This window comes from Rhipicephalus microplus, chromosome X (assembly GCF_043290135.1).
Source record: "Rhipicephalus microplus isolate Deutch F79 chromosome X, USDA_Rmic, whole genome shotgun sequence".
In the NCBI taxonomy this organism is placed as follows: Eukaryota; Metazoa; Arthropoda; class Arachnida; order Ixodida; family Ixodidae; genus Rhipicephalus; species Rhipicephalus microplus.
In genome coordinates, this window is record NC_134710.1 from 46,495,071 (window position 1) to 46,516,126 (window position 21,056).

Consider the following 21,056-nt stretch of genomic DNA (forward strand, 5'->3'; position numbering starts at 1 on the left):
TTTAAACACGGAGAAATGCTCTTTCTGATGCGCCCAAGAAGCTGGCTCCTGGCTATGCCATCGTGAAGCTATAATTTCTTGCAAATCGCTGTTTTGTCGCGATTGCCAGAAAAAGGTTTCACTGCCTAGGAGGGTGAAATGAATTTTCCGAAGCACTTCTGCATGGTTTTCAGTGAAGATATTTTGGAATTAGATGGAAAAAGGGTTCCAGAAACTGAAAACTTTATTGAAAAATCATTTTCTTCGCCATTTTACACGATACCAATGCTGCATCCCCCCTCAAGTGACACAAGGAAATTAAACACATGAAAATATAAGAAAAAAAAGCTCAATGTGGTGTCTGCTTTACATGAAATAACTTCATCTACATAGCTCTAGCCAAAACATAGCCACCACTGAACAGCAGGAGCCTATCAGTGGTGTTTGATAAATCGCATGAGAACTTAGCAGCATGACTGTACACAGAGTTGAAGACATACATACTGCTTCAAGTTTGTGTTCAGTTTAGACCACTATCTTGTATGATGAGAGTGCCCCGCCCCCAATGCATTTTAGCAGACAACTCACCTCAGCCAATGCATCAGTCATCACATCCACATTCTTCCTCGGTATGTCACCGGTTTCATAGAACTTCAGCCTGTCTTCGACCTGCTCTTTGAGCTTCAGGCCAAAAATATTGGTTGGCAAGTCTAAATTAAAAAGAAAAAACAACAATAATGGAAGCTTTAAATATTGCATAATAAGCTAATATAAATAGAATTGCAAAGTTCTGAGAAAAAGATCCGCGCTTGGAAAAATACAAGCACCTACAAGTAAATGCTGTGACAGTCGAGCAACATCTCTGCTTCATTAACTAATGACAACATCTTACCTGCATTATCAAACAGGGCCTGTTTCAATATCAGATAATATACAAGGGTGACTATTTAAGAACAGATTTGAAAGTTCCCTGCACTGCTCACAGTAGGGAATCTACCCCACGGCAACAAGCACAATGAAAAGGGCAAAGTCAAGATTAATTGATATGTACGGTTTAACACCTTAAAACCACCATACTATTATGAGAGACGCCGTAGTGAAGGACTCCGGAAATTTTGACCACCTGGGGTTCATTAACGTGCACCTGAATATGTGCACACAGGCCTACAAAATTTCTGCCTTCATCGGAAATGCAGCCGCCACAGCCAGGATTCGATCCCACGACCTGCGGGTCAGCAGCCGAGTACCTTGGCCACTAGACCACTGCGGCGGGGCACAAAGTCAAGAGACTGCATCAATATTTCTTCCATGATAACGCAATTGTGTAGCATTAAGTTATGCACACAAAGCAAACGAAATTCCATGTGAGCATTCTGTATAAATAGACAATGCACTAAATGTGTGCGATGTCCTGGTTTTGTACAACTTGATGGTAGCTAGAGTAAACAACAACCCACTACGGCATAAGCAGTCTTATGGAGGCAGAGTAGGGGATTTGTTCAGTGATGCTACTCATGACTTTTGATTTAGAGCAATATTTGGCGCACCAAAATTTTAATTTTGAAGCAGCCATAACTTCAATCTTTGTGCATTGTGGAACAGGTACTTTTACATCTGGGAACACTATGCAGCATCGAATTTCACAATCTGGAGTACACTGGAGAACCAAGCTACATTTACATTTAAGCACCTGAACAATTATTATGCAGCTCTTATGAAGAGCTAGAAATATTCAGATTCATTGCAAATCTCCAAGAAAAAATCACCTCAGGGGCACTCCATAGCTCCTTCAATAATGTGAAAAATAAGAGCACGATGCAATCACCTGTTCTGACATAACTGTTGTTATTAATTTTAACAATTACAAATAAACAAAATACTGGGTCATTAAATTTGTACTTCATGAAATAACACTCTAAATACATCTGGGTCATTCCATGTCAAACATCCCAGCCATTTTGGTAACCATCTCAAATGTATCTGAAAAAAAAAAAAAATTGTGCTGATTTACTGCATTGAAAACAATGAAACGGTAGAATATTTCTGAGGAAAAATTTTTTTTGGTTATCTGGCTGCCTTCTCAACTTCCCGGAATGTCGTTTGGGTGTTGTTTGGGGAAAAATTCATTTTAAAAGCACATTCTATACCAAACTTGGTCTACATGTTGAGTGAAGGTTCTTGTGTAAGGTGTTGTGTTTGAATCTAAGTAATATTAGTGAAATTTTACTGGCACATACGCCTCTAAGAATTTAGCCAAAATGTGTTACGTTTGCATTTTTTTCTGTTGCAATACAGCCCTTTGCATGAATATCTGAGCAGTGAATACTTGCTCCATAGAAAATATGTTTTGAAGAAAAAAATATACCTTCTGTGGAGTAAGTATCCACTACTCATACATTCATACAAAGTGCAGTATTGCAATAGAAAAAATGGAAAGATCACACATTCTGGCTTAATTCTTGGAGGCATATTGCCAGAAAAAATTGCTTTAATATTACTGAGCTTCAAACACTTTACTTAATTTGTAGACCAAATTTGGTATCGAAAGAAGCGGTGCTTTTACAATGAATTTTTCCACAAACAATACGCAAACGACATTTCGGGAAGTCCAGAAAGCAGCCACGTGACCAAAAATCTTTTTCTCTTAGAAATATTATACTGTTTCATTGTTTTGAATGCAGTAAATCAGTACAATTTTTTCGAATACATTTGAGATGGTCGCCAAAAAAGCTGGGACGTTTTGGCATGGAATGACCTATCTGTGATTATCAGAAAAGGTGGTAGACAATTTTCAGCACGTAGAACAGTGCCTCGACGTGAGAGAGCCGCACAGTCCCTATTAGGTTCTCATAACACGACTTCAAGGCAAAACCCAGATTATTTTTCTTCCCAACTGATTGTATTGCTAGGCACAACATGACAACCCTTAGTTAGCCCCAACAAAGCTCACAACCTCCAACACTCCTTTTCATTTTTCTGGAGCGCCTCTGTGCTTTAACAAGACCATTTCAGCAGTGCTTCCAATTTCGCATGCGCCGGGTTGCCTGAATGATACAAATCTGCCTCAAATTGAGCTTCCGTGAAGTGTCCTCTGGGGCCCTCTAGAGACAAGTAAAACCATACAGAACCCTCATCGGGTTTCTTAGGCATTTTCTTAAGATGACACAAAGGTGCAAGCTATCATCTTTTTCTTCTCACATGATGTACTGATTGTCCCCCCCCCCCCCCCCCGCCAAAGCTTCCAGAACCTAATCTCGTTTTGCACTGCATCAGAAGCATTCCAAGCTTTGTGCACTTCATCTGGTTATGCACTGCCTTTATGATTGGCGCACCAATCACAGAGGCAGTGCAAAGTGACTATGTCACATGAGATGAAGCCATCATGTGCTATACAGTGTATGATGTCGCAAAATTTGGTGATAATTTACGTCACCGTTACATCATCACAATAATTTTTTTTAAAAAATCAGCAGTGTTCACGCCCTGAAAGTTGACAGTCAGTTTTTGTGTTTGATAAGGCATACACAAGGTTTTCGCAAATAATGTTGCGTATTCGACTTCAATCTGCAAGTAATCTACCATATGGCCCTTATTAACTCGGAGGTCGATGCTCTTATGCCCATGTTAAAAAAAAAAGTGGCTATACCAAACCAATTTATTGTGAAATGTCTGTCCTCACAAGTAGAGGTGCAATTGCGGTGCCACTGTATGGCATACTGAAGTGTGTTGCAGTACACATGATTTTCATATAACCAAAGATGAAAGTAGAAATAGCAGCCAGAAATATTCAATATGAGTGTACACACCACTGAAACAGTCAATCCGTGAAGCCAGGGAACACTTGTTGGCCAAGTAGCGCGAGATGCGGCCTTTATTTTTGGCCCCAGCACGTCCAATGTATGTTGAATGAAATATGAGGCCGTACTTGGGCGTGTTGCCTCGAGTCTTCAGAGCCCTATGAACATAACATAATTAGTTTTACATAGGCATCATCATAGAATGATTGAGAGCAAAATAGCAGGCATGCCATGTACTGCAGGAAATTTCTCCAAAACAAAAGGCACACAATATTAGGGCAGAGGTTGTACTTTTCTTCGTGCACGTTCCCCTGATCTTTTTGGTCAGTGAAACTAAAGATATGTGTAAAGAAACTAGATAGGAATTTCACGGTATAGCAGAAAGTTGCAAACATTTTTTTTTCCAGACCTCTAAGATAATGAGGACTTTGGACACAAGACTGCACCGCACAAAAACTGTATAGTATGCAAAAATACCAGATGCTGTATGGTACTGCATCGACTTTCTGAGGCAGATGCGTGACGTCAAAAACATGCCAGATTGTTTTGAATAAAAATATAAGGACGTTTTAGTACCCAGAACAGTTCACAACTGCAGTGGTGGGAATTGATTTGTGGGGTTTAACGTCCCAAAACCACCATTTGATTATGAGAGACGCCGTAGTGGAGGGCTCCGGAAATTTTGACCACCTGAAGTTCTTTAACGTGCACCCAAATCTGAGTACACAGGCCTACAACATTTCCGCCTCCACCGGAAATGCAGGTGCCGCAGCCGGGAATCGAACCCGCGACCTGCGGGTCAGCAGCCGAGTACCTTAGCCACTAGACCACCGCGGCGGGGCCGTGGTGGGAATTCCTTTGAGCATTTTGGAGCAGGCAAAATGTGCTTTTGGGGCAGCTACCTCTGTGTGTGGAGCCCGAGTGGGCTTTCCATGACACTCACAGAGGAAGAAAATTTAGATTTAACTTAGTTTAATGTTCCCTCAGCTTACATAATCATTTCTACAGAAGCAGCAAGCCCACAAAACAAATGTAGGATTATGTACAGAAGTGGAGGATATTGCACCAACAAGCTAGCTGAAGCAAGCATGAAGTTCATAGTAGCGTGCGCAACACACAAACCCATGAACACACAGACAATCAAAGCTTGTTACAGTAGAACCTCGTTAATATGTTAATACATGCCGAGAACCTTCTGGGAATGCGGCTAACTGTGCACTGAACGTAGTATGCATCAACCGCCAAGTACATAAGCGTGCGCAAGAAGAAGAAATGAACATGGGCTGGGCACGTAGCACGTAGGTATAGGATAACTACTGGTGATTAAGGGCAACTGACTGGATTCCCAGAGAAGGCAAACTCACGAAGGGGCAGACCGAAAGTTCGGTGGGCCGATGAGATTAAAAAGTTCGCAGGTATTACATGGCAATGAAAAGCACAACACTGGGTTGATTGATACATCATGGGAGAGGCCTTTGCCCTGCAGTGGGCGTAGTCAGGCTGATAAGCGTGTGCAGAGTTCCCATTCAAAGGAGGGGGGGTGGTGTAAAGGTTCATAACAGCGCTCGCCTTATATAATGTCATGGGGCTGGCTTTGCTGCATCTCCTCTCGCCCCCCTGACTCCCCCCCCCCCCCCCGTACGCCATCACCCCTAGAGAAGGAATGAGTGGGCTGCCACAGAAAATATTGCCTAAAGTGGCCAACTCGAAGCTATTTAATTCTTTCCGCTAATGTTCAGAAATGATTGGCATTCTTGTATGACCGTCCGATGGCACGCGGTGGCGACACAAAAGAGCATTTCGAAACTACTACGGAGTCCGGGATACACAGCCGACGCAGCGAGTGACACAGCGACAAAATGGACATGATCGGCTGTTCAGGATAAATGTGTGCTAAATCTGCTACTTAGTGAAAACTGACACAGCTTTTGTTAAGACTCGGTACGGTCGCAGAGAGGCAATAGTCTACTGGCTAGTTCAGTGCAGAACTTCGCCTACTTTCTGTACACACAGTGTTGAGCTGCTTGCGCCCACTCTACTTCAGACCGTTGATTGATTGATTTGTGAGGTTTAACGTCCCAAAACCACCATATGATTATGAGAGACGCCGTAGTGGAGGGCTCCGGAAACTTCGACCACCTGGGAACTTCAGACCGTGCACAGATGCAGTGAGAAACCTGTTGCGTTAAAGCGTCAATGTGCAGCTAGCTGCAAGCAGTGCTATAGCAGCCCAGGCAGCGAACGGAGACGCGATTGGGCTGTTGCCTGATGAAAGCGTGTTAGTTTCATGATGCGACAGCCTAGCAGCACTGAACTCCACAACAGCGCGATGCTTGTGTTTCTACGAAGTGGCGCACATAGAATAAGGTCTCGCACAACGATTGAAACGGCAGCAATCGGCACCTATGCGCTCTCAGATAGTCTCCGGCTATTAAAACTGTGCAGTAGGCTTACCGCGGAGTTACACCACACACGTAGGCTTTGGGACGCCGATAAGTCATACTGGCATGCTTTCCAATAGCCACATTGTCTTCGTTCTTTGCTGATAGTACTTACCAGAAAAGGCACCACCGCTAGAGCGGATAAGTACGAATAATTGATAGGCTGATTCTGTGCTTCTGCAGCAGCACAAGTGTACGATATGGCGACCATCACGTAATATTCCCTCACAGTGTGTGTTTTCAGCATTACTTCCGGTTCCAAAACCACCTTGTGGTGCAGCAATGGTGCAGTAATTTTCAGTTTGCGCAGGTTTCCCACCACTGCAATGGGAGCCTTGTTTGGGAGATTGTGAACAAGGCTCCCGTTCTGGGTGCAGAAATGTCATATTTTTACTCTATTGTGGTCGGCGTTTTTGCCTTTTTATTACAAGATTCTTCCCAACCAGATGGGCATCCGTCGAAAACCTTGATATCTGGCCAGACAACAAACCACCACTTCAGTGTTGCACATTGCTATTCACACCTTCATGATCATGCAACATATTCGCCTCTTTCCAAGTGTAGCCACTGCAAGGGGTTTTGCTTACTTGGCGCCCAACTGCCACTTTGACCTTTATTACTTTTGGCCACTACTTGCAGGGCAGCTAGCTACAACTCGTTAGGCATACCCAGATGACTAGCAAGTCAAAATAAAATAACTTCCATGCGACGGATTCGATTCAAATTTTGCCAAACGACCTACGCCTAGCGCACCGAGCAATCATAGGAAGGACACACCTCGATTCTGAAATTTGATGTCACTGCTCCTTTAAATTTCTTTTCACTCCGATGCGTCATATTTTACCACGGATTTGAAAAATGTTCTCTATATGTGGATGCAGTCTTAATGGGTAGTACAGAAAATTTGTAAATGCACCTTTTATGCTCATTATAACGTACTGGTTGTTATAGGAGGGTTTGAAAGTATTTACAAAAGCAGTACTCACCTAAACAACGCCTTCTCAGCACCAAGAATTTGAACAGTAGATGCTGGGTATTTGGCCAGGTTAGTCAGGCTACCTGCATGTGATATCAACCGTGCCCCTACCTGCAATGTAAAAAAACAAAAACGAAATGTCGCGGCTGGGATAATAGTTGCAAGAAACGTTGAAACGACAGTGCGGTATGTAAACTTTCTTCAGCTGAAACCTGCAGCAGAAAATTAAGTTGATTTAGCTGACAGAAATGATGGATGTATTAAACATTGCTTCTTGTTTTACCTTTCCTAGAACTTTACAGCTGCAGTAATAATTTCTGGGCTTCTACAAGCCAAAACCACAGTATGATTCTGAGGTGCGTGGTTGAGGAAGATTTCAAACTAATTTTGGACATGTGAATTCTTTATAGTGCACCTAAATCAAGCACGTACATGTATGTTATTCCATTTCTGCCAAAGTGAAATTCAGCCCTGGTGGTTGTGAATTGAATCCGCTTTTTTTTTTACCACCCCAACATCACCGCAGTCAGCTAGGATAACATGACAGGGGGCCAAACAGCCATTGGCGGACACAGATATCAATACACAACTCTTGAAAAGATAAGAGAAATTAAAACACTTTTGTCCTATGCATCTATGCGCACAAATCTGTGAAAAATTTGAAAGCCACGACAAATATAAAAAGAATGGTATTCTGTGCACCATCACGAAAAAAAAAGAAAAAAAAGGGTGTGTCCACTTGCAACATGCAAAAACAGTGACTAGGAGGCTACGATTTCAGACTCATTTCCCCGCTAATTTCTTAGTGCATATATTGTTTTTCTCCAAATGGCGTCGGTGTACAGAAAGTGATAGTACTATCCTGTCTCAAGGACACCTGTGTGCCACTTATTGACCAGAGCGTGCACCTACTGATCAAGCAGCTTTGTTTTGCCTTTCCTCCTTGCTCCTGCACAGCTGGTCAATCATGACCCTTATGTTTGGCCACAAGACATTAGGCACCCCAACGTGTAGAGGAAAAATGAGTTATTTTAAGAAAATTAGGTCAAACTTGACGCGAAAATGGAAAATACAATTTGATGTGGCACATTTAGAAAAAGCGAGAGACAGATAGCACTGCAACACATACAGTGAAATCTTGATGCAACAAATCTCAAGGGACTGCTAAAAATCATTCCTTATGTTGAAAAATCGCGTTGAAAGTAATAAAAATTCGTGCAAAAATTGTAACCGCGACCACATGCGTCGCCTACCTGTGTTGCGTGTTTTATAGATTCCCGACTGTGTTATGCTCTAATGAGTGCAATCTATCCTGATGTGGGCAGCTTGACTGATGAAAGACTAATTCTTGAATGTGCGCATCCTTCTGACGCACTGCGAAGCATGGATGTTAAAGTGGTTGCACAGTTTTGTCGCCGTCTTTGCTCTCGTCACTGTTTCCTTGTGAGCTTAGCTGACGATCTAATCGATTGTCAGCTTAGCTCACATGCATGTGTAACCATCGGAGACTTCATCCCATAGATCACCCGCGTCGCATTTTTCCCTGCAGGGGTGCAACAGCCAAAATGCCATACCTGCCAACCTGCCAACAAAGAAACTTGTAAAACCCCCGAGAGGGGAAGGGGGGGTTACTGACTTTTCTTAAAAATTTGTAGCTGTGATGGATTTGCCTTTAGCAAGAAGCATAATCACGTTTTGCCACCATAAAGTCAAAGCGACGCGCTGCATTGTTTCCCCTCATTTTTGGCACTGAAAGAAAAAAAAAGCATTGCAAAAAACAATAGGGGAGGGGGTGGTCGTCTCCAAATGCAAGCATCGGCACTGCGGTCTCATAATGGCTTGGAGTGGCTGAACACACAAGGGTAGGGTTTCCCACTAAGGTGAAAAATTTTGCGCAATCGAAACTAGCGAAAAATTCGATTTCCGTGAAAACAACTCGCGTATATCTGCACACGTGAACAGACGGGATGGCGCAGCTGGCTGCCGCAAAAGCGCGAGTCAAAGCTTTGACTTTGCTCGCTACTAGATTCTTTGGACAGGAACAGCGAACCGCTTCTAGCCTTTTTTACATCTTTACTGCCTGTGCTGCATCAGCCATGTGCCCTCAAAGCACGTAGATCGCTATCGCATTGCCGCAACCGTGGTTTTTGTGTAAGACGGTTTGCGGCAAACAATAGTTTTGATTTCAATCCATGTGCCTACAAAAATAAGTCGCTTTATGCTATCTATCATCTTAACTGTCGCAGTTTTGTCAACAGAGTTTGCGGAAAGCAGCGTTGCTTTGACCGGTGGAGCATTGGCTGTGCGCACTTTCAGAGATCTGTCAGTAATGTCATCACCATACATGATTGTGTTGAATGACCGCAGTTTCGTCCACAGCGGTAGTGGCAACGACAACCACACGCACTGTAGAAGATAGTGCGTGCACTGGTCGCACGCGTACTTCCGAAGCTTTGAGCACGCTGCTATCAAACAGCCTTCGTTCGATGGTTTCAATACTAAAGTTCACATCACATGCTGCGATTAGGAAAAGTGTTCGGAACATTCAAATTTTGGCCCAACGGACACATGAATTTGGTCGGGGAATTTCACGAATTCATATTTATCGTGGTATCGCGTCGCTGAGACTCTACTGTAAGTTTAGATGAACGCCTCTGAAATTCATTTATAATAAAATGCGGTGGGCTCGCAAAAAGCCTGGAATGAACTGACCTGCATTTTTGTCCATGCGGGCAGATCTCGCGCCCAATTTTATGATTTTCGGGAATCTGGCAGTCGGGAGACTTCGCAGGTATGCGATAATGATAAGACCAATACACATACAGTCGAACTCCGCTTACAACGAAAGCCGCTTCAACGAAAAATTCACAATTCCCCGTTAGCAGTCCATAGGAGTGAATGCATAAATATTGTCGCCACAACGAACACTTTTTTTCCCAGCATCCCGCTTCAACGAAATTTCACGATGGCAAGCGCCATTGCCGCCAACAAAGAAAGAAACTTGGTGCCATTGGAAATATTGCCTGACCCACGCAAAGCCATTTCTTTCCTTTAGCCAAAGTACGGAAAAGTTTTTGACTCCCGCACAACCGCCCAACAGTACGCGGTGGCGACGCTGATGAGCATTTCGAAACTGCCGCGGGATCCGGGATACACAGCATGGTACAGCGACAGAACGGACACAACTGCATCACGGCTGTCCGTGATGCAGTCGATCAGCGGACCGTTTCTAAGCAAAGCTGCGTCAGTTTTCATTTGCAAGCTGCTTGTGTTTCTGTAAAGCAGTGCGCGCTTGAACACGGTCCCGCAAAATGAAGCGGCAGCGATCGGCAGCCTAGCGTGCTCAGGTAGTTGCCAACTAAAAGCGTGCAGTAGGCCTCAAGTGACGGTATGCCACACACGTGCCTGAGCAGATAACCGGGGATGTTTACTGTGATAAGGTTTTTCGCCAGCAATAAGTCATACTGGCAACGTTTGTCTGTGGTCGCCACCTCGCCTTCGACTTTTCCCCGATGGTTACTCGCAACGTCATCGCTGCAATCGCGCTGAAATCGAAATAACTTATCAGCTAATCTGCGCACTTATCAACATGACGGAAAACCATTCACGGCACATTGTGACGTCTGCAAAGTTTAGCAGAGCAGTAAAATTTTGTTGCGCAAAATGTGATCGCTGCACGCAGTTAGTACGCACTATTCGGTAGGCATAGGCCGAACACAATGACTTAAATTGTCCGCGAATGCATTAGTCTCTATGAGACTCGGTTGGGGATTCGTGGCAACTACTTAACCGTTAGTACGCTTGAAGCGAATACGCACTAACGAGGTTTGACTGTAAGCATTGGTGGCTACAGCAATGCATTTCTATCTTGAAGTTCTGCTGTCCCAGCAATACGTATCAGCTGCGGTCAGCATTGTTACTTTATCTGGTCGATCGCACCTTGCGAGCGAAGGGCGGGTGCCTAGAATATTCTAGGCACTATAGTTAGAGTCAGTGCACTTTGACTGCTGGCGCAAACTGCAGGTGGCCGACGTGGCCTGCATTTGTTACAGAAATTAGCGAACCCGAGAAAATTTTGAGGCTGGCTGCACATTTTGGCGCCCCAGCATGGCACAATTTCAGGAAATTTCACGGCTTAGGCGCAGCTCGTCGCAACATTCGAGAATTGCATCAAATCGGAGCAATTAGCGCAGCTTTTGCACCCCTGTTCCCGTCTAGCATTTCTTTCGTGCCGTTTGTGAAGCACATTTTGAATGTTCATTCACCAAGAAAAAGGCTAGAAAACAGCAGTGTAACAAGCGCACAGATAAAGCTGCCAGACAAAAGCAAAGACAAGAAAGCTAAGCCTCACGCAAAAAGCAAGTACCAGGTAGTGATGATGGCGATACGGCTATTGCACATTGGAATAGGGTGGGCACCTATAAAAGTACACGGGTGCTTTGATGATGATGGTAGTGACAGGTGCGGAGAGCTGGACATTATTTCAGCAGCTGCGAGTAACTTTAAAATTGGTATTTGTTGTTTTTAAATGTTGTGGAGATGCAGTAGACACAGTAAACGGAAACTGAAGGGACCGCGAAAATATGTTCCATTTAACAGGAGTTCCGTTTACCGAGAGGTGAACATGAATGCAGAATACAAGCCCGAATCCAAGTATTGCAGAGGCAATAGTTCTGTTCAATCAGTAGTTCCGTTTAACTGATTTCCATTTACTGAGAGTCTACTGTATATGAGGAACAAAAGTTGATACGTTATTCTGAAACATTCGGTATTTTGAAATTCGTAGTACAGTATAGACCGCTTATAACGTAAGTCGCAGGAGTCACGAATATCTGCACTATAACCAAAACAACCTTTTTCAAAGGCCGCACTTGCGCAAAACGTATTGAACATGCAGCTTCGCGTGTCCGAAAATCGAAACGTGTGATGCGTACTTGTTAACATATAAATTTCTGAATGTTAAAAAAATTTAATGTCCAAAGACACACGTTGCCAATGAAATGAACACAAAAGGATGGGATCTAACAAATAAAAGCACCATCACGGAAATTCGCTGACTACTAGACCACCTCGATTATGCGCATTACATAGAAACTATGTTGAATCACATCTAGAATTTGACGTGCTGAAAGAGGTCAACCATTCGATTTCATGGGTGCACACCCGATTTAAGACATCGCAATAGAATTGCATACCACTATTTTAGCGCTACAGGTACCGCACTTGTTTTCATTAACGATATGTACCGTATATACTCGTGTAAGGGCCGCACTTTTTTTTCGAAAATTTTGCTAGGTGCGGCCCTTACACGAATCAGGCCGATTTAGTACAGGCAGTACAGGCCAAAGGTCTGTACTGTTTATGCAACAGTAGCAGAGTGCAAGAGTCACAAATGACATGCCAGAAATGTTTTTATTCGGATTCCATTTCGCTGTCCTCGTTCTCGGAGGAGCTCGCCTCGGCGTCCGCGTCTTCCCAGAGACGGTCATCTTCGGTGCCGTTCATGGAGTTCGAAATTCCCGTTACCTTGAAGCTTTTAGCAACTACTTCTACTGACATGGCACGCCACGCATTCAAAATCCATTCACACACCTGTTGGAGCGACGCCCGCTTCAGCCGTCCTGTAGGGGTCTTCTCGTGGACGCCTCCAGCCATCCATTCAGAGTAACATCGGCGAAATTCCACTTTGAATGGTCTGTTGACGCATACGTCGAGCGGCTGCAGCACACTCGTCAGGCCACCGGGAATGACGGCCAAGTCCGTACGAGTTGCGGCAACTCGGTTCTTGACGCGGTCGGTCAAGTGGCCCCTAAAGCTGTCCAAAACAAGGAGGGCTTTCCGTTGTAACAGCCCTCCAGGTCTGTTTGCCCAGACGGTCTTAATCCAGTCAACGACCAGTTCCTCGGACATCCAGCCCTTCTCTTGCGCACGTACGACGATTCCCTGAGGGAACTTCTCTTTTGGGAGAGTCTTCCTTTTAAATACGACGTACGGCGGAAGCCTCCTGCCGTCTGCCGTGATGCACAACATCACAGTGCACCTTTGGCGTTCTGCACCAGTCGTGCGCACAGACACACTTTTCGCACCTTTTAAATCCACTGTGGTGCTTTCCGGTGCATCGAACCACACAGGTGTCTGGTCCGCATTCCCAATTTGGGACAGGTCGTATTCATGCTCCCTCCTGAGAGCATTCACGAAGCGATGAATCTTAATGACGTGGTCTTCGTACTCGCGCGGCAGTTTTTGGCAAATCGTCGTTCGGCGCCGAATAGAAAGCTGGTTACGGTTCATAAACCGCGTAGCCCAGCCCCGACTTGCCTTGAATTGTGCCGGGGGTATTTCCATGTGGCGAGCGATGCTGAGGGCTTTGACGCGTATCATGTCAGTCGATACGGCGTAGCCGTCCCTTCGTGTGTCGACGACGTAGTTGACGAGCTCGCTTTCGAGTTGCGGGTACTTGCACTTTTTCCCGCGAAACGCCTTTCGGCTCCTGTTAGTAGCGGCGAGGGCATCTTTCTGATTCATCCAGTAACGCACGCGCTTCTCATCGACGTCGTACTTTCGTCCAGCTTCCCGCTTCCCGTGCTCCTCGGCATAGTCAATCACTTGCAGCTTAAATGCTGCAGTGAATGATCTCAGATGCCGGCCCATCGTCCGTCACGTGCGCTGGCTTCTGCAGGGTTCACTACAACCAACAAAGTGACACCGACGACACCGATCTGAAGTCGCGCTGCCAACGTATCGACACGATGCTAGGAACGATGCCAACAAAGAGGCCGCACAAGGCAAATATGGCGGCGCGCTGTCAACAGCGTGGTCGGCGCGTCGGCGGAAGTAGAATAAAAGCGGAAAAGCGTGCAGCGCCATCTGGCTGTAAATGAACTAACTACACTTTTCTGGCGGGACATTTTGAACTTTTGTTTTTTTTTTTCGAAATATCCGCTTTCAAAGTTGGGGTGCGGCCCTTACACGAGGGCGGCCCTTACACGAGTATATACGGTATCCTTTCCCGTCAAGTGCGGCCACAGCAATGAGTTTCGTTCATTCGGTACCAAACCGCAACTCAAATTCAAGCAACTGCTACTGATCGAAGCGCAACAGTTAGTATGAGGCAACAATTACCAGCATGTTGGGTGTAGCGTAATTAATGCGGCGGATGTGAAGCGCGTAGCCAGCTCCCGTTTTGTCAACAAACGAAGTTGATCGGTTCCGCGAAGGCGAACGCGGAAGACCCGAGCACGGGAAAAAAAAGGAGACTTCTTCGTTCGCACGGTACACGAGTGGGGCAGTCAAGGTCGCCCCTGTTTGGGACTAGAAGGGAAAGCCTTACTCGGAAGAGCGTCTGGCAAGAGGCAGGTCAGGCGCCACCGTCCGAGTTTACGCCATTGTTGGCATGCACGCGTGCCATTGAGAATGACGCGGGGACGCGACCACCTGGCTGACCGAGACATAGTGGTGGCAGGGAGACGAGCATAACCTCCCCCGCTGTACCTCATTACCTGGTGTTTTTAGGATGTCGGGGCGCCTCGCTGTGGCATGCCCACCTGCTAAGCGCACAGAGCACAACAGTGTATTCACCGCTCTTAAGGTCGCTTCTACGAAGCAACATTTAATGAGAGAGCTGACGGGGCTCGAGCGTGAGAACAGCCACCGACGGAAGTCGGCCGACGAAGGCAGCACGGCCTGGCATGGGAGAGAGTGCCACACGCAGAGAGTGCCCTTTGCGTGTTGTATTTGGTAACGGGGTTTTTACCAATGTAGTGTCTATCATCAAAGTGTTTCTGCAATTGGTTGAGGCAATACGAGGCCGCACGTGTGGTTGGCTTGTGTGAAGACCCTTTGTTCAACCGAGGGTTGAAAAGAGGATGTCTGAATCTGAAATGGAGAGCGGAGGTTCGGGCTTGGACTCGGGCAGTAGCCTGAGGCTGCAATAAAGCGTCTCTTCACCGGACTACGGCTCTTCCTTCGCGCTGCCACCGTGCACTCGAGTCATCCAGGGGACCCATTCCAAACTTCAAACATCTTCCCTCCTTAGCTAGTGTTGCTAGTCGAGGAGGAGGAAATTAACTGCAACCAACATCGGTTAGGCCTAGCTTGCCATTTGGTATGTTGTCGCAAAGAGTTTGTCCAAATATGAACAGTCGGCGTCAAAAAGATTACACTAGCAGTGAACCAAGAGCAGCTTGCATGATACGAAGTTTGCGTTCGTGGCCGCCAGATCAGCAACGAAAACAACTAACCAAGCTTACATACGACAGCGCACCTGCAGCAAAAGTGAAAGCTCGCATCATAAAACCATAAAAGGTTTTCAATTTACGGACAAGGGAGCAAAGCGATATTTGTTGCAAGCTCAATAATGACGTCTTTCCCGACAGAAAACTGTTCAGCCCCTGCAGTTGATGATGGGATCGCACGTGCCACGTTGAGCAGCGCACGGCCGAACGAAGCCACGCTAGCGACGTAGTACGCTGTGGTCGTATCGGCGCCGGTGCAAAGGCTTATCGGTCACCGTCCTCCTTCCTTACTCGTTGAGCCTGTGTAGTGTCCCTCGGTTTTTTTTTTCTTTTTCTTATCTCTGCCCTTCGTCCGTTCACTCCGTGTCCCCTCATCCTCCGTAACGACCTCGTCGTTCGCTCCCCAGAAGCGCACCCTGCGCACCTCTTTTCAGAAGCGCACTCGCTACCGCATTTACCACAATTTCCGGCAACTGCATTATAACCGGTCTTTCATTTTGGCAGACTGCACAATAAGCGGTATGCGTATACATGGGGTTGTATGGGAGGGTAAACGGGAGTAGAAAAAGACTGCATTGCAAGCAGTTGCGTTATAAGTGGTCTACACTGTAGTGAAATTTTTTTACATTAAACCAATAGACATTTTACAGAAATTTTTGAAAATGTTAATCTCAAAAAAAAAAAAAAAACTGTTAATCTAAGGTTTGCTATAACGTGATTTGACCGCAGTAATGCTGTACAGTCACAAACACAATAAAATTCTATTAAAACAGTGAGTCTGGTATGAGCATCAAACAACTTTTTAGCACCTGAGTGTAGTAAAAGAAACAAAAGAGCTGGCAAAGACAGTAACTCACACACTACAATAAAAGCAAAAAGTCTGCCATGAGCAAGCAACATGCGGCACACAGGCCAGCATGCATAAACTGTACAAGCAAAGGTTACTAAACCTCGCTGCGCCACCCTGGCCAGCTTGTGCCTCCCAAGGTCATTATGGTGTCGATGAAATTTAGGAGGCCATGCATAGCTGCGTCAGTGTTCAGTAGCGTCTTGTATCACTCATTAGCGCCGCCTTGGTTTTAAAGTTGAGGCATGGCCTCGGAGACTGCCATGCTGAGATTATGGATGCCACACGACGACCACATACCATGCCTATTGTCACCAGCTTGCACCACAGTGAGGAGGGCACTATCAGTGAGAATGTAGGAAGGCAGTAAGCCATGGCTCGAACGAACTTAAAAAAGCAGCTGTGCAGCTGAGACGTAGGACCTTTCATCTACCACACCAGAGAGGCACTAAACACTGCGGCAAGCGATACAACCTCCGCGAAGATTTTTTTGTTCACTTTTTGTTTTTTAATACTTATCTGCAGGACAATTTCACTTCATTAATAACGAAGCTTAATACGGATGTATCATTATAGAATTTTCAAGAGGAATATTATTTACATTATGGTATCCAGTTTTCTCACCAGTTTTGAGTGTGCAATAGTTGTTGCAAAATATTGCTACATGCATGTTGACATTTTGTGGGACGATGCGCGTGTGTGCCGGACGAAGAGTGGTCTCAGCTTGGTGTCTGGTGAACGGGTCACGCCGCTGCTGCTAGTTTGAAATATATTTCACCCACAGCCTCGTCGATACGACGTCTCTTCCGTAACATATTTGGTGGAGGTGGAATGTCCCTATCCTCACCACGAAGCTTCGCAATGGCTGCACCGTCCAGCCTGCGGCCATGGCTTCCAATGATAACAACCCGTCACCGCCTTCAGCTGGAGCGCCAGCTACTACGTACCTTGTGATGTCCCACCCCCGTGATCCCGGTACGTTCGCCGCCCGGCCTGGCCTTGACGTCGACTACTGGCTCCGCATGTACGAGCGCGTTAGCCTGTCTCATCGATGGGACCTTACCATGACGCTCGCCAGCGTAATCTTTTACTTAGATGGCAACCCGCGTGTATGGTTCCACGCTCATGAGGTCGAGCTCACCAGCAGGGACCATCAAGGAACGACTACGCGACATCTTTGAGAGATGTCGCGTAGTCGGTCGACAAATGGCCGCATGACAAGAACTCCCCACCCATGTACAGCCATCAACCGAGTCGTATGTCTCGTACAAGACGTGCTCGCGTTGTGCCGCAAAGTGGACGAGCAAATGACCGAGAGCGACAAGGTGGGCCATACACTCAAGGGCATCGCGGACGACGCTTTTAACTTGCTCGTGTACAACGTGACGACTGTCGATCTCATAATTAAGGAATGCCGCAGCTTCGAAATGGCCAAAAACCGCCGAGTTTTGCCTCAATTTTCGCGGCTCCCAAACACGGCTGTCACGTCAACCTGCACCCATCTCGGTGCCACACCACCCTTGCACGAGAATGTTACACGCATCGTCCCACAAAAGGTCAACATGCATGTAGCAATATGAAACTAAACAAGAGAGAAAAGACCACTAACAGTGGTGAAGGATGCTCCCTGCTTTGTTACTGCATACAAAGTGCATACAAAGTCCATACCGTTTCACCGATGAGTGTTGCCAGGTTCGGGGCAATGTCATGCATCTTTGTCCTTAGATACTCCATGAGTTCCTTGCGATATTCCACAAGGGAAATGACTCGAGAGGCAAACATCTCTATGTTGATCAAATCCACAGGTGATATATCCATGCCTGAGAAAAGACCACCACAAGTGATCACTGTTGAACTGAATGCTAAGCAAGACAGATAATGAGACACATTCATTTCTAAAACTGATTGTCAGCATCAGCAAGTAAAGTGCTTCTACATTAAGCATGTCTTTTAGTGATAACTTAACGCTGAATAAAACATTAAATTGACATTTGCTCTGTAAGAACTACCACGGCAACAGAGGAAATTGGCTGCTAACATTCATCGTACTATGGTGCCTTTCTCTAGGGAACCAGCGCTGGAGTTTCTGCGGTCACCCCAACCGTCAAAGCGTGCTTATTCCAGCTGCTCTCGCTGACCTAATCTACTTTGCATAAGTTCTCTGGGTTTTCCAGTACCTTCCTGTATCCTTAAGATAAAGTGACATCAAGTCATAAAGTGAAATACACTGCAGTATTACAGGCGCAAGGGCTGCTTGAGCTGTTTGTGCCAAAATCAAGTACGGGAATGATGCATGTGCAATCACTTGCTGCGGTACACTGCGGCCAATCGTCTGTGCGGGTGGCTGAGTTATGTCGCAAATTTTTGCTGAGGGCCCTTTTTTTCTGCGCACCACCTATTTACCACTGATCTCCAATAAGGTCCAGAAATATTGAGTCGGGGAATTCAAACTTTTCTAATGCTAATTAAAACTAACACTTTTTCTGCAAGGCCCATCAAGGTGGATTCAGGGGAGACATTGGTCATAAAAAAGAAGATACTCATTAATAGATTAATGAAATTTGGTGTGTATATGTGTTGCTTTTTTCTGTTTTCAAAAATGTAATTAGCTTTATTGTACCTTAATCAACTATCAGATTACGATAAAATAAGTAAATAAGTGAAAAGCGCGTTTTATCGAGAGGTGGTTAGATCGGCTGCAAGATCGCAGCGAAATCGAACGGACCCACCTTCACTGAACCGACCTCGTAAGTGGAGCGCAAGATGCGCTCTATGTTGCGCTGCTCACGCGATCGTTTTGCACACGCAACTAAGTTACATGTAAATGGAGCGGATCATAAACATATGGGCACAGACTCCACAAACTCTCGTCCCGATAGTGCACTTCTAGCTGGTGCCTCCTTGTTCGAAGCTCACTTTTGCAAGGGGAAAAAATTATGCGTCGGTCAGGCCAGCCAATGGGAAACACGAAAAAGCACTCTAAAAAATCGCACAGGCCACGTCACCCAATGGGAGACTGTACGGTTTTTCGAAATGCACGTAGAGTGAGAGCCACTCGGCAACCTGGGAACGATTTTCAGAAAACTTGCGAAGGTGGCCGTGCTGCATGGACGACCCCATTTAGAGATGGTGCAAATTACACACAATAGAAACAGCTTCAAATCCAGCTCAAAATGTCGGCGCTCCGCCTGCTGCAATGAGTGTGCACATTGCAGCAGGCTGAGTAGCAACTCGCATGTGTGCCAACACGCGACCCACATTGGCCTGCACGCAATTTTCGAACAGATTTCGTTATTTGGGGGGCATTTTACTGCTGCCAGGGTGCTTTGAAGGCTCATTTTCTTTCATTTCTTGACCGAATTTAGCGTTAGTAATTTGAGAGTAGGTGCTCAGAAGCCAAAAAATAAGTATTGCAAAAAATCCATTTTTTGGCAATTTTTGGTCATACCAAGACTCGCGTCCCCCCTTAAGTATTTGTCCATCACAGAGATGAACTGATGCACTTCTCTTGTAACCCACGATTTTGCATTCCTGCCTGATGAATGTATAATAAATACATTCACACTGTATGCCAGATCTGCAAAATTATTTTACCAAACACTACCTACCCATTGATGCTCTTGCAGCATCGATTATAGCTTGGGCCTTTGCACTGTCCATGACCACTTCCTCGAGTGCAGCAAGGCTGTCTTCATTCAGGTCCTTCCGGTTCTTTATCAGAGAGGCTGTTTTGGCATATGTGTAGTTGTCAGGGACAATCTTCACAAGTTCTGGAAAGTGGTATGAATACCACTCTCTGCAACAAACACATAAAGATTATTACAGTGAACCTGCTAATATTCTTCACAAGTTCTGGAAAGTGGTATGAATACCACTCTCTGCAGCAAACACATAAAGATTATTACAGTGAACCTGCTAATATTTTGCGGCAGTCCTCATCAGAGGGGAAGAGTGTGACTTCCTTCATTAAAGCGAACGGTGCATACATGGTCTGGACGCACACATAAAAATGCAACACAGCATTCACTTCAGTAATGAAAAGGCATCTAAGCCCCATATTTTTTTACTATACATCCGAAGTGAATGATAATTTTGGTCAAATAATTTCAAATCAAATTTGAATAGTACATATCACATATTATAATGAAAAATGGGCATATTTGTGATAACTAACCTACACAATATTTTCTAAATATTGAAACAAGACCTGTGAAAATGCCATTTTTTTAAATTTCAAAATAAATACAGTTAAACCTACTTATAACAAACCACCATATAATGAATTCCTTAATATAACAAAGTTTTCCTATTCCCCGCCGTTGCTCCATAGAAGCACATGTATTTGCGGCCTCTATGTAACAAAGTAACAGCGGGAGACAGCCTTGATATAGCAAATGTTCCCCGCAGACAATCTAGGAATTTCGCCCCGGATTTTGCATTTTGGTACAAGCATGCATCTTCTGCGGGTGCTGCGTCTTCCGTGGGTGTGCGAAGCGGCAGCACGCATGGCGCACTTGTGGCCCCGGCAACAACCAGCCGTGAAATACCGTGAAATTTTCAGTATTTTAAATTCAAATTAAAGAGAATCTGATTACTCTAATATTCATTTGAATATTTGAAGCATTCAAGTATTCGCACAAGTCTAACAAAACACTTTATTTTGAATAGCTAAACAAATCCACATGTGAACGAATGGCACTTTGCTTACTCATGATACATAACTAATAGAATAAAAATTTTAAGCCTGGTTATATTACTTTATGATTTGTGGGGTTTAACGTC

General features: G+C 45.2%; 2 protein-coding genes across 2 annotated transcripts in view; one reads left to right on the top strand and one right to left on the bottom strand.

The window, feature by feature from the left end:
• The window catches only part of LOC119175892 (BRISC complex subunit Abraxas 2), a 100,633-nt gene that overhangs the window by 78,849 nt on the left and 728 nt on the right, over positions 1-21,056 (top strand). The gene's annotated exons all lie outside the window — the stretch shown is intronic.
• Positions 1-21,056, bottom strand: part of Nop56 (Nop56 ribonucleoprotein) — a 49,975-nt gene that overhangs the window by 16,202 nt on the left and 12,717 nt on the right. The window contains exons 5-9 of the mRNA XM_037426927.2: positions 19,883-20,070; positions 17,943-18,094; positions 7,204-7,304; positions 3,786-3,934; positions 568-689 (exon numbers count right to left, since the gene is read on the bottom strand). Coding sequence (XP_037282824.1) covers positions 568-689; positions 3,786-3,934; positions 7,204-7,304; positions 17,943-18,094; positions 19,883-20,070 — 712 coding nt within the window. The remainder of the gene's footprint in view (positions 1-567; positions 690-3,785; positions 3,935-7,203; positions 7,305-17,942; positions 18,095-19,882; positions 20,071-21,056) is intronic.